This window comes from Budorcas taxicolor, chromosome 17 (assembly GCF_023091745.1).
Source record: "Budorcas taxicolor isolate Tak-1 chromosome 17, Takin1.1, whole genome shotgun sequence".
In the NCBI taxonomy this organism is placed as follows: Eukaryota; Metazoa; Chordata; class Mammalia; order Artiodactyla; family Bovidae; genus Budorcas; species Budorcas taxicolor.
Window position 1 is genome coordinate 44,235,933 of NC_068926.1, and position 14,712 is coordinate 44,250,644.

The 14,712-nt window shown below is 39.5% G+C and overlaps 1 protein-coding gene across 1 annotated transcript; it reads left to right on the top strand.

The window, feature by feature from the left end:
- Positions 1-812: 812 nt before the first annotated feature.
- On the top strand, positions 813-11,308 carry ZNF84 (zinc finger protein 84). Its single transcript, XM_052654449.1, has 4 exons — positions 813-832; positions 6,441-6,583; positions 7,844-7,939; positions 9,336-11,308. The coding sequence occupies exons 1-4, from the start codon at positions 813-815 to the stop codon at positions 11,306-11,308; spliced, it is 2,232 nt and encodes a 743-aa protein (XP_052510409.1).
- Positions 11,309-14,712: the final 3,404 nt, after the last annotated feature.

Sequence of the window (14,712 nt, forward strand, 5' to 3'; positions counted from 1 at the left end):
CTGCTGAGTTTTCCCAATATGCTGGCATATTGAGTGCAGCACTTTCACAGCATCATCTTTCAGGATTTGAAACAGCTCAACTGGAATTCCATCACCTCCACTAGCTTTGTTCGTAGTGATGCTTTCTAAGGCCCACTTGACTTCACATTCCAAGATATCTGGCTCTAGATTAGTGATCACATCATCATGATTATCTGGGTCATGAAGATCTTTTTTGTACAGTTCTTCTGTGTATTCTTGCGTATATAGAAATGCAATGGATTTTGGTGTATTTATTTTGTTTCCTGAAACTCTACCAAATTTATTGATGAGTTCTGGTAGTTTTCTGGTGGCATCTTTAGGACTCTCTGTGTATAGTATCAGGGACTTCCCCAGTGGCTCCGCAGTGAAGAATCTGCCTGCACTGCAGGAGACTTGGCAGTAGACAAGCGTTCAGTCCCTGGGTTGGGAAGATACCCTGGAGAAGGAAATGGCAACCCACTCCAGTATTCTTGCCTGGGAAATCCCAGGGGTTCCCAGACAGAGGAGCTTAGTGGGCTATAGTCCATGGGGTTGCAAACGAGTCAGATATGACTGAGCAACTAAACAACAATGTATAGTATTATATCTTCTGAAAACTGATAATTTTACTTCTTCTTTTCAGATTTGGACTCCTTTTATTTCTTTTTCTTCTCTGATTGCCATGGCTAGGACTTCCAAAACTGTTGAATAAAAGTGGCAAGAGTGGGCATCTTTGTCTTGTTCCTGATCTTAGAAGGGATACTTTCAGCTTTTCACCATGGAATATGATGGTAGCTGTGGGTTTGTCAAATATGGCCTTTATTGTGCTGAGGTATGTTTCCCCTATGCTTACTTTTTGGAGTTTTTATCATAAATGGGTGTTAAATTTTGTCAAAAGCCTTTTTTGCATCTATTGAGATGATTATATGGTTTTTATTCTATTGTTTGTTAATGTGGTATATCATGTTGATTGATTTGCAGATACTGAAAAATCCTTCTCTCCCTGAGTTAAACTCCTTTTGATCATGGTGTATGATCCATCCTTTTACTATATTGTTGGATTCACATTGCTAGTATTTTTATGAGGATTTTTGCATCTATGTTTATCAGTGATATCAGCCTGTAATTCTCTTTATTTGTGTGTGATACCTTTGTCTGGTTTAGGTATCAGGGTGATGATGGCCTCATAGAATGAGTTTGGAAGTGTTCATCTGCAAGTTTTGGAATAGTTTCATAAGGATAGGTATTAACTCTTTAAATGTTTGGTAGAATTCACCTGTGAAGTCATCTGCTTCTGGACTTTTATTGTTGGTAGTTTTTAAATTACTAATTCAATCTCATTACTGGTAATTGATCTGTTCATATCTTCTATTTCTTTCTGGTTCAGTCTTAAGAGATTATACTTTGCTAAGAATTTTTCCATTTCTTCCAGTTCAGTTCAGTCACTCAGTCGTGTCTGACTCTTTGCATCCCCATGGACTGCGGCACGCCAGGTTTCCCTGTCCATCACCAATTCCTGCAACTTGCTCAAACTCAAGTCCATCAAGTTGGTAATGCCATCCAACCATCACATCCTCTGTTGTCCCCTTTTCCACCTGCCTTCAATCTTTCCAGCATCAGGCTCTTTTCTAATGTCAGTTCTTTGCATCAGGTGGCCAAAGTACTGAGCTTCAGCTTCAGCATCAGTCCTTCCAATGAATATTCGGGACTGACTTCCTTTAGGATTGACTGGCTTGATTTCCTTGCAGTCCAAGGGACACTCATGAGTCTTCTCCAACATCACAGTTCAAAAGCATCAATTCTTTGGTGCTCAGCTTTCTTTATAGTCCAACTCTCACATCTATAGATGATTACTGGAAAAACCGTAGCTTTGACTAGATGGACCTTTGTTGGAAAAGTAATGTCTCTGCTTTTTAATGTGCTGTCTAGCTTGGTCATAGCTTTTCTTGAAAAGATGCTTTTCAAGGAACAAGCATCTTTTAATTTCATGGCTGCAGTCACTATCTGCAGTGATTTTGGAGACCCCCAAAATAAAGTCTGTCACTCTTTCCATTGTTTCCCCATCTATTTGCCATGAAGTGATGGGACCAGATGCCATGATCCTGGTTTTCTGAATGTTGAGTTTTAAGCCAACTTGTTCACTCTCCTCGTTCACTTTTATCAAGAGGCTCTTTAGTTCCTGTCAACTTTCTGCCATAAGGGTGGTATCATCTGCATACCTGAGGTTATTGATATTTCTCCTGGCAATCTTGATTCCAGCTTGTGCTTCATCCAGCCCAGCATTTCACATGATGTGCTCTGCATATAAGTTAAATAAGCGGAGTGACAATATACAGCCTTGACATACTCCTTTCCCAATTTGGAACCAGTCTGTTGTTCCATGTCCAGTTCTAACTATTGGTTCTTGACGTGCATACAGATTTCTCAGGATGCAGATACGGTGGTCTGGTATTCCCATCTCTTGAAGAATTTTGCACAGTTTGTTGTGATCTACACAGTCAAAGGCTTTGGCATAGTCAGTAAAGCAAAAGTAGATGTTTTTCTGGAACTCTCTTGTTTTTTCCATGATCCAGTGGATGTTGGCAATTTGATCTCTGGCTCCTCTGCCTTTTCTAAATCCAGCTTGAACATTTTGAATTTTACAGTTCACGTACTGTTGAAGCCTGGCTTGGAGAATTTTGACCATTACTTTGCTAGCGTGTGAGATGAGTGCAATTGTGCAGTAGTTTGGGCATTCTTTGGCATTGCTCTTTTTGGGGATTGGAATGAAAACTGACCTTTTCCAGTCCTGTGGCCACTGCTGAGTTTTCCAAATTTGCTGGCATATTGAGTGTAGCACTTTCACAGCATCATCTTTCAGGATTTGAAATACATCAACTGGAATTCCATCACCTCCCCTAGCTTTGTTCGTAGAGATGCTTCCTAAGGACCGCTTGACTTCACATTTCAGGATGTCTGGCTCTTTGTGAGTGATCACACCATCATGGTTATCTGGGTCAGGAAGATGTTTTTTATATGGTTCTTCTGTATGTTCTTGCCACCTCTTCTTAATATCTTCTGTTTCTATTAGGTCCATACCATTTCTGTCCTTTATTGAGCCCATCTTTGCATGAAATGTTCCCTTGGTATCTCTAATTTTCTTGAAAAGATCTCCAGTCTTTCCCATTCCATCGTTTTCCTCTATTTCTTTGCACTGATCACTGAGGAAGGCTTTCTTATCTCTCCTTGCTATTCTTTAGAACTCTGCATTCAGATGGGTATATCTTTCCTTTTCTCCTTTGCCTTTCACTTCTCTTCTTTTCTCAGCTATTTGTAAGGCTTTCTCAGACAACCATTTTGCCTTTTTTATGTCTTTTTCTTGCATTTCTTCCAAGTTGACCATTTTATTGGTATATAGTTACTTGTAGTGGTCTCTTATGAGCCTTTCTATTTCTGTAGTGTTGGTTGTAACTTCATTTCTGAGTTTATTGATTTGGGCCCTCTCCCTTTTTTCCTGATGAGTCTGGCTAAAGGTTTGTCAGTTTTGTCTCTTCAAAAAACCAATTTTTAGTTTCATTGATCTTTTCCTTTTTTGTTTTTTCTTCCCTTATCTCTATTTCAGGTATTTCTCTTCTGATCTGTATGATTTCTTTCTACTAACTTCGGATTTTGTTTTTCTTTCTTTAGTTGCTTCACATGTAAGGTTGGCTTGTTTATTTGAGATTTTTCTTGTTTTCTGAAGTAAGCTTGTATCACTATAAACTTCTCTCTTAGAACTGTTTTTGCTGCATCCCGTAGGTTTGGGGTCATCATGTTTTTATTTTCATTTGTCTCTAGGTTTTTTTTCCTCCTTGATTTGTTCAGTGGTCCATTGAATCACTGGCATATTACAGCTTCCATGTGCTTGTGTTTTTTGCAGTTTTTTTTTTCCTTGCAGTTGATTTCTAACCTCAACCATGTTGTGGTTGCAAAAGATGCTTGATATGATTTCAGTTTTCTTAAAATTATGCAGGCTTGTTTTGCAGTGATCTGGAGAATGTTCCACATGCTTTTGAAAAGATTGTATATTCTGCTGGTCTTGAGTGTAATGTTCTCTATGTTTATATTAACCAGTTTAGTCTAATATGTTTTTTAAGGCCAGTGTTTCCTTACTGATTCTTTAGTCTACATGATCTGTCCATTGATGTAAGCAGAGTGTTAAAGTCCCCTATTTTATGTGTTTGTGTGTGGGTGTAATATATAAAACCAGTGGCCCAGCGGTAAAGAATCCACATGCAATGCAGGAGACACAGGAGATGGCAAGTTCAAACCCTAGATCAGGAAGATCCTCTGGAGAACGAACTGGCAACCCACTCCAGTATTCTTGTCTAAAGAATCCAGTGAACAGAGGAGCATGGTGGGCTATAGTCCATAGGGTTGCAAAGAGTTGGATATGACTGAAGTGACTGAACACAGCAGCACAGCACATTATTGTGTTACTGTCAGTTTCTCCCTTTATGTCTGTTAACATTTGCATTATACATTGAGGTGCTATGTTAGGTGCATATGTATTTACAATTATTATATCTTCTTCTTGGATTGATCCCTTAATCATTATATAGTGTCGTCTTTTGTCTTGTAACAGAGAAGTTCTGGATTTGTTTCTGTAGGTCTCCTTTTCCCTGTCTTTTGTTCTCTTCTCTTGTGATTAGATGACTCTCTTTAATGTTAGGCTTGTATCCCTTTTTCTTTTCTAGTATGTATATCTATTATTACAGATGTTTTGATTTGTGGTTACCATGAGGTCTTTGTATAGCAATCTGTATATATAAGTGATTACTTTAAGTTGCTCGTCTTTTAATTTCAAATGCATTTTTAAAAGCCTGCATTTGTGTTCTCCTCCCCTCACAATTACTGTTGTTATCATATTTTACATCTATTTTATGATCCCTTAACTGCTTATTGATAAATGATTTTACCAGCTTTGTCTTTTAACCTTCTCACCAGCTTTGTGTGTGGATTACCAGCTTTACTGTGTGTTTGCCTTTACTGGTGGACTTTTTCATTTCTTAATTTTCTTTTTCACCTTGAGACATTCCTTTGTCATTTGTTGTAAAGCTGGTTTGGTGGTGCTGAATTCTTTTAGGTTTTCTTTAGTCTGTAAAGTGTTTGATTTCTGTCAAATCTGAACAAGATTGCTTGGTAGGCAGAGTATTCTTGATTGTAGGTTTTTCCCTTTCATCACTCTCAAAGTGTGTGATGTGCTGTTTACAGTCAGGTTTCTTATTTTCTGGTGGTATTTTGAATTTTTGAAAGAGTATGTTTGTGCTTTCTTGTCATCTTAGGAGACTTTGGGACAGAAGTCCATCTTGATTTAAAATCCGGATACCACGACTTCCCTAGTGGTCCATTGGTTAAGAATCTGCCTGCTAATGTAGGAGATGGGGGTTCGATCCCCGGTCTGGGAAGATTCCTCATGCCACGGGGTAACTGAGCCCATGCACCACAACTACAGAGCCTACACTCCAGAGCCTGTGAGCTGCAACTACTTAAGCCTGCTTGCTCTAGAGTCTGCATGCCACAACTACCAAAAGCCCATGTGCCCTAGAGCCTGTGCTTTGCAACAGGAGAAGCCACCACACTGAGCAGCCTGTGCACTGTAGCAAGAGAAAGCCCACACACAGCAACAAAGATCTAGAGCAGTCAAAAATAAAAATAAATAAATAAAATTAATTTTTTTAATATCTGAATATCTTTCTGCAATGTAAATTAGGTTATATCACTTCCATCCTGTAAAATCTCTAATGGCTAATTGTCAGCAGTGAGAAGGTGTGGTAACCACATCTGCCTTGCTCCCACTGTGGCCTGCAGTCCAGTCACTACAGGTACCCTGGGACCTTGTCTGACTGAACTGTTTATACTGTGTTACCCTAGCAGTTTGGGTCCCCATTTTGGACCTGATGTCACTCAGAATGCTTTTGCATCCCCTTTTCTATGGAAACCACTACTAATTTCCTAAAACTTTATTTCATGTATCACATCTTCAGTAGAGACCGATATGACCATAGATGGAGTGCTGGGCTCCCTCTCTGATGCATGTCATGCCCTCACTGGACTTTCTGCCTCAACTCTTAAAGCAACTTGCTTTATTTATAAGTGTACACATTTGTATATGTCTACAACCTAAGAAGTTTTTGAGGATATTGTTTTATTATCTTTCTTTTGTTGCTGCCTCTTCTGGTGCCAAATTTGACATTCAGTGAAAACTTTGTTAGTGGTTTGGAAAATTTAAACGCATGTATTTCAGTTCTCATGTAAATGAGAGGATGAAAGAATGCATAATTGCCTTTTATCCCACAAAATAGAGGGCAAAAGTTGGGACCCAATAGACATTCTGTAACTTGCCGTGATAAAAATGATGTGTTTAAGCTCTGATACTTGTTTCCTATATCACCTAGTGATTTCTGCTTCTGATTCACTAGGACTGTGCTCTTACAGGGGTCATTCTCATTTGAAGATTTATCTGTGGACTTCACCCAGAAGGAATGGCAGCTACTGGACCCCCATCAGAAGGACTTATACAAGGATGTCATGTTGGAGAATTATAGCAGTCTTGTGTCCCTAGGTAAGAAAAGCTACCCAGGACTTCCCTGACAGTCCAGCAGTTAGAACTCTGTGCTTCTACTTCAGGGGGGCCTGGGTTCAATCCCTGGTCAGGGAACTACGATCCTGAGAGCTTTGTGGCATGGGCAAAAAAAGAAAAACTTCCCAGAAGATCTCATATTGTGTCTAGTACCTTGCTTGTTCTTTTTTAGTTTCTGAGAGTTCTGGGACTTGCAAATTTTTTAATGATTTTGGACCTAAATTTTAGAAATCAAAGTTCTTGGACTATGACAGTCCCAGGGAAAGTATTTGAACCTCACCTTCCAATAATGAAGTCTTAATTTCATTGTGCCACCTCTGAAGTTAATAGCAATAGTGGTAGTGAGGCTCCTGAGGCTTTGCCAACAAAGGTCCATATTGTCAAAGCTATGGTTTTTCTAGTTGTCATATATGGATGTGAGTGAGAGTTGGACCATAAAGAAGGCTGAGTGTTGAAGAATTGATGGTTTTGAACTGTGGTATTGGAGAAGACTCTTGAGAGTCGCTTGAACTGCAAGAGGATCAAACTAGTCAATCCTAAAGGAAATCAATCCTGAATATTCATTGGAAGGACTGATGCTGAAACTGAAGCTCCAATACTTTGGCCACCTAATATGAAGAGCCAACTCATTAGAAAAGACCCTGATGCTGGGAAAGATTGAGTATGGTTGGATGGCATCACTGATTCAGTGGACATGAGTTTGAGCAAGCTCTGAGAGATAGCAAAGGACAGGGAAGCCTAGCATACTGCAGTCCATGGGGTCGCAAATAGTCGGACATGACTGAGTGACTGAACAGCAACAAAGCTCCTGAGGCATGTAATTTACCCAATTTCACATATTGTTCTTATATTGACTCAATTGTAAGAGTAATCCTGTGTGGCAGGTGTGTTGTACTATTTTTTTTTTCTTCTAATGAGGAAATTGAAACAAAGAAAAGAGTTAAGTATTTTTCCCAAGGCCTGACAGCTAGGAAGTGAAAGAGCCTGAATTTGAACCAGGGCAGACCAACTACAGAGCCTCTGAAAGGTTTATGGTTTTGGACTTGAGTTATAGAAGTCAAAGATTCTTAGACCATATTATCCACTGGGGAGACTGTTACCATTCCTCTGAGGATTGTTTACTTTGTTGGTATTCATGTGGGTGGCTTCACTGGGTCAGCTAATTCCAAACCTTGCTTCTTCTTCAGAGGCCTCAAAGGCCATGCAGTAGGGGCCAAGGTTTTTGTGATTTTCCCTGAACAGGTTATGAAGTTATGAAACCTGGTGTCATCCTTAAGTTGGAGCAAGGAGAAGAGCCATGGACAGGAGATGGAGAAATTCCAAGTTCAGACTCGTTAGGTGAGTGTATGAAGACCAGACAGAGGAGAGAAGGTGGAAGTCATTCTCAGCTGGTGGTGCTTGGCATCCTTGAAATGTGCCTTAGAGGGCTCTTTTCAAAATCTCAAACCTTTAATGGTGATTCAGAACAGTTAACATGAGCTACTGAAGTGAATCACATTACATGTGGCTTCTTTGCTCGTAGCTTGAAGTGAAATGTTTCCAGCTGGTTTGGCCCATGATGTTATTCCCAGTCTTTCACATCTGGGACTTTGACTTCTTGTTAGGTATTCTGTCCCCTGATGTGGTTAATCTCCTTCTGTCCTCCCTTCTCTCTGTGGTCAAAGACACCTGCGCTTGACCATCAGGGCTTTATTTTTCCCACTTTGGGTGTCTCTGATGTGAAACCCTCTCTGTTCAGCCTTATTATATCAGAAAGTGGATTATTATTCCTCCCAAACTGTTGGTCCACTTCTCCCCTTAGTTGGTCAAGTTCTGTTGTGCTTTTTCTGTAGCTTAGACATGGAGTATATGGAATTACCTCTTTTCTACCTTTTTTTTTTTTTTTAACTAAGTTTTTTACTTTTGGAAAACATCTTTTGAAAGACTTCTCTATTCCCACTTTAAACTAAGCCTAGTCTGAACTTCCCAAATTACTAGCTAGTGTAGATCCCAGTTCTCATCTTCTTTTGTGAGTTACATGGCACCACCAAGCATCCAGCACTGCTCTGAAGAGCTGGGCCCTCCTCCTCGTTTCCTGTTGTGTGACACTGACTTAATTCAAGGTCCCTCAAAAGCAGACCCTGAGATACTTAGTGGGACTGTGATCTCTACAGTGTTAGTGGGAGAAGAGGAAATGAGATGGGGTGAGAGAGGAATGCATGAACAGTGTGCTTCTGGGAACCCTCTGGGGAACCAGAAAGCTAGTACCACCCTCTGTCTCCTGTTTCTCAGTGACTGAGTATTGCCCCAGGGAATATTAAGGCTCCAGAGTATCTGGCATCCCTGGACATGGCCCAAGAATGCACTTGCAGCCCATCTCTCCATCTCTTGGTGGAGAGATGTGGGCATGCTGGTTGCGTCCCACAATTGACCTGAGCTGCAGTGTCCTCTGAGTGTGGATGAAGGGGGTCAGGTGACACTGAGGACCTGTGGAGTGAGCCCATGTAGCCTGTTCAGCGATTACTCCCTTTGCCCCAAGTTGGTAGTCAGTTTCATTTAAACTTAATCTACTGTCTGCTTTCTGTTCTTGTTTACAGTGTTTAAAGTGTTTTTCAATACCTAGAGGTTAGATATTGCAGTCATACTAGGAAACTGAACATTAAAAGGCCTTAATTCCATCAAATAGCATTTCTAGGTTTTTATTCAATAAACACAACTATGAAAGGACTTATAGGACTTTTTTTTTTCTTCATAGATCAAGTCTTTCAAGTAAACGGTCACATGACTTGGCACAAGGATAACAAGAAGTTTAAAAATATGAAACAAGATCATGAATGTGATGCACTTGGAAAAAAGTTTAATCTGAGCACGAACTTTATTCCTTTAAGGAAATCAAACAAAGAAGGTGACATAGATGGATTAATTTTAAAACATCATTTAGATTTTCTTATTCCAAAAGCAAACTATGGAAGAATGGAACCAGCTGACTTAAACATATTTGATAAATTATTTCTCCATACCAAGACTGAGGAAACTGATACTTGGTTAAAATACTATGCATGTGATAAAATTAGCTATAAGAAGTCACAGATCATCATATATCACAGAAGTCGTTCAGGGGAGAAGCTCTATGAATGCAGTGAATGTAGGAAACGCTTCAGTAAGAAATCAAGTCTCATTAAACATCAGAGCAGACATATAAGAGAAATAGCCTATGGCTGTGGTAAATGTGGCAAAACTTTTCCCCAGAAGTCACAGTTTATTACACATCATAGAACTCATACAGGAGAGAAACCTTACAATTGTAGCCAGTGTGGGAAAGCCTTCTCCCAAAAGTCACAGCTGACATCCCATCAGAGGACACATACAGGAGAGAAACCATATGAATGTGGTGAGTGTGGGAAAGCCTTCTCCCGGAAGTCACATCTCATATCACATTGGAGGACACACACAGGAGAGAAACCCTATGGATGCACTGAATGTGGGAGGGCTTTTAGTGAAAAGTCAAATCTCATCAATCATCAAAGGATTCATACAGGAGAGAAACCTTTTGAATGTAGAGAATGTGGGAAAGCCTTCAGCAGGAAGTCACAGCTTGTCACACATCACAGGACCCACACAGGAACAAAACCCTATGGATGTAGTGATTGTAGAAAAGCCTTCTTTGAGAAATCAGAGCTAATTAGACATCAAACAATTCATACTGGAGAGAAACCCTATGAGTGCAGTGAATGTGGGAAAGCCTTCAGAGAGAGGTCTAGTCTTATTAACCATCAGAGAACCCATACAGGAGAGAAGCCTCATGGATGCATCCAGTGTGGGAAAGCCTTTTCCCAGAAATCTCACCTCTTATCACATCAGATGACACACACAGGAGAGAAACCGTTTGTATGCACTAAGTGTGGGAAGGCTTTCAGTAGGAAATCCCAGCTTGTCAGACATCAGAGAACTCATACAGGTGAAAAACCCTACGAGTGCAGTGAATGTGGGAAGGCTTTCAGTGAAAAATTAAGCCTCACTAATCACCAGAGAATTCATACAGGAGAAAAACCGTATGTGTGCAGTGAGTGTGGAAAAGCCTTTTGTCAGAAGTCACATCTTATATCACATCAGAGGACACACACAGGAGAGAAACCCTATGAATGCAGTGAATGTGGGAAAGCCTTTGGTGAAAAGTCAAGCCTTGCAACACATCAGAGAACCCATACAGGAGAAAAACCTTATGCATGCAGGGACTGTGAAAAAGCCTTCTCCCAGAAGTCACAGCTCAATACTCACCAGAGAATTCACACAGGAGAGAAACCATATGGATGCAGTCTTTGTCAAAAAGCTTTCTTTGAAAAATCAGAACTAATTAGACATCAGAGAACTCATACAGGAGAAAAGCCTTATGAATGCAGTGAATGTAGGAAAGCCTTCAGGGAGAGGTCAAGTCTCATAAATCATCAGAGGACACATACAGGAGAGAAACCCTTTGAATGCAGCGACTGTGGCAAAGCCTTCTCTCGGAAGTCACACCTCATACCACATCAGAGGACACACACAGGAGAGAGACCCTACAGTTGCAGTGAATGTAGAAAGGCCTTCTCTCAGAAGTCACAGCTTGTTAATCATCAGAGAATCCATACAGGAGAGAAACCTTTTCAATGCAGTGAATGTGGGAAAGCCTTCTCCCAAAAGTCACAGCTCATTAATCATCGGAGAACTCATACAGTAAAGAAATCCTAAGAATGGTATTAATGTTAGTCTTTGCAGAGATCTTACCTCATCAGTTATGGTAAATCTTTCAGATAATAGTTACATCACATTATATGTCTGAATACACTTTTAAGTTAGGAACTCTAAATAGGTTATGTCGGGGAAGCTTTCAGCAGACTGATGTGTTTCTTATATTAGAATCCATAGAGGGAGAATGACCCTATGAATTGCAGTGGATTTCAGAAACATTTCAAACCGTTGTCAAACCTTTTACAGTAGAAAATTAACAGTACAGAAGAATACTGTGACTATGAGAAAGCTTTCCAGAGATCAAATTTCATTAGCCATTGGAAAAATTACCACTGAAAATGAACCCTATTCCAGTGAGTTAAGGAAAACTTCATGAATACAGCAAGTGAGGTGATATTTTCATCAAGAAATAACAGCTCATTGTACATAAGAAGATGCCCTCAGGAATGAATTCTTTGAAAATACTAAATATGGGACAATCTTCTGCAAGTAACCCCACCATATTGTATCCTGTGGTTTAGAGACATTAGAAATACATGCCCCTAGATATAATGCTATAATGGAAAGCTATGCACTCTTTATAGACATGGGTACCAAAAATAACTGGTTCTAAATTATATTAAGGCTCAAGTATGAAGTTTCTAAAAATGTGAATAAATTGAGTCTTTGGAATATAAAATTTCTCCATGGTATATAATAATGGCTTATTTTCCTGTGTCACAGGCTGTGTTTTGTATTTTGGAATTACATATGGTAATGTAATTGGGAGCATGAGATGTACATGCCTTGTAGTGCCTCTGATGTCTATGAAGACATACCATGTGCCACTGGTTTTTCTATTTTAATAATACTATAAAAATGGTAACTCATAGGACATATCTTACTGCTCAATAAGTAGCATGTAATATCAACACATTTCCTTATGATTTCTTAGTTTATAAAAGGCTCTACTGTTGTCACTGACCTTTCTCTTTAGTAGCAAAAGCCAACATTATATAAAGTCTTTTGGATCCTAGACTCTGAGAAACAGTTTATATATAACCTGGTTAATAAGTATTCTAGTGTAGAACTGCAGAATGGCACGAGTGAATTGTGAGGAGTGGGCACTGTGGCTCTGCACTCCTGCTCAGTGGCATTAACTTGGAGCAGAATGCCCTCCTTGTGTAACAAGGTGCCTCCATGCATCCAGTGTGTGTATCTTAAGTGCTATGTCACCCAAGTACAACTTGTATTTTAATTTACTGTGATGAATTGTCATGAATATTGTGTGCTGCTATTATGTTTTGGTGTTTCGTAAAATATCCTGTAAAAATTAGATTAAGAAACTAGTACTTGAGAGTCACTATGCAGAGAATATAAAATATAGAGGATTTCGTGGTGAGAACCATATTTTTTGTGTATCCCAGGAAGCCTATTTTGCCTTCCTGCAGATTTCTGTGATTATCAGACAGGTATCAGAAAACAAGTTTTTATTATTTCATCATTGGAAATATTAGTGTTTCACTTGCCTTTCAACTGTCATATCATGCACAAGAGAAATTTCCTATGTGTGCTTACCATTTTATAAGGGTGGTTCCTTCTGAAAATGCATGGCCCATGCCTAGGTTTATTTAGACTTTTGTAGCAATCTCTCTATAATGTTGTTTGACAAAATCAACTATGTTTTTTGTATGATGGTGAAATTCAGAAAAGTCTAGTCTAGTTTCCATACTTGGAAAAAGCAGGCCTTCTCTCATGCACAAGTCGTTTTAACAGTGTGGTGTTTGGTACCTTTGATTCTAGCAGTATTTTTTTCTTTACGTACAATTTTACATCATTGTTGGAAAATTGGAATATTAAATAAATGAGGGTAAATTCATGAACTGTTGTACCAGAATTTCAACAAAGTCCTATTTCCCAAATTTTTATTCATACATAAATTTATGGACTTCCTACTTTTCTCCCTAATACCTTAAGGTCATTTTACCAGGTTGGCGAAACAGACCTTTGTAAAAGAACAAGTAGTTACAGTGTGGTGTTTTACTTTGTGGGTTTTTGTTGTTGTTTTCCATTTTTTCTTTTCCATCTATCCTGGGTCTCTTTCCTCAGCCCAGTGATTGGCTTGTTGGGTCTTGGATTGGGCCCAGGAGTCTGTTGTCTAAAAACTTCCTAGTTTTGCTCACTCCTGTTCTAGATTATTTTTGAACTATTAAGCAGTTAATCTTAGAACTTCCTTTTTGAGATGATGAAACTTCACTGGCCTTTTGATCGAATCCCAAGGGCGAATGTGTTTCCTAAGGGTCTGATGTCAGTCATCCTGTGCCAGGGCTGATGCTGGCAGCAGGGGTTTTGTTTATCAAAATACCTGATGTTCCACCTCCCAAGTGTGTGGTGTAGAACTCACTTGGCATTCTGTTTTCTGAAGGGTCACAAGAGGCCTCTGATTCTGAAATTAGAGATTCTTAGTGTTACATTTTTAAGACACCTTGGTAAACCACAAAAATATATTTTCCCTCACTGATTCCTGCTACAAATGCTGCATCAAGAAAGCCAATTTTAAAGTTAGGCTGGATTTACTTATGGTTTTGTGAAGCTCAATAAATGAGATTTAGATGGAATACTTGAGGAGGAGCATCTCCTTCCCTTTCCTCTTTCACCTCCCAGGTTCCTCCATTGGTGTGGAAGCAATCCTGCAGAGCATACTTTCTATTATATTCCTTACATTAAATACTGGATCTTCTGGAGGTCCTATCTATGAATTCTGAGACCTATATCAGGATTGCCTTGTGTTCAGCTTTTCTTTGTGGGCTTTGATATTTTCAGACACCATTATCTGTATGGATATATATGTTCCTGACATTTTTATTTCATGTGACTTTTTGATCACATGTAGAACCCTGAGATGAAATGAACCCAAAGAATACCAGACACATCTACCAACATCTGCATTACATAGCAACGTATACATCCATAGACATTTGGACTCTACACTCGAGATCTCAGTCATTTGGTCATTTACTCCAGTATGTGCCCAGATTGTCAATTTCATTGAGTTTGTTAGCCTACAAACATGATACCAACAAGTTTTCAGATGCTGAGCACCTAGTGCTGGCCTGCAGGCCAATTAACTAATTCAGCTATGACTCAGCAGCTGTATGCATATTTTTTGCCCTTTTCGTCCTTTCAGTTCATTTTTTGCACTTATATACATACTATTTATTTTAAGATGCAATTCTGATTATACACTCTTCTATTGAAATACCATGTGGCTAATTATAGACTTGGCTTCCTAGGTGGTTCAGCAGTAAAGAATCCGCCTGCCAATGTAGGAGACACGAGACATGGCTTTGGTCCCTGGATCAGGAAGATCCACCTGGAGAAGGAATGGCAACCCACTCCAGTATTCTTACCTGGAAAATCCCATG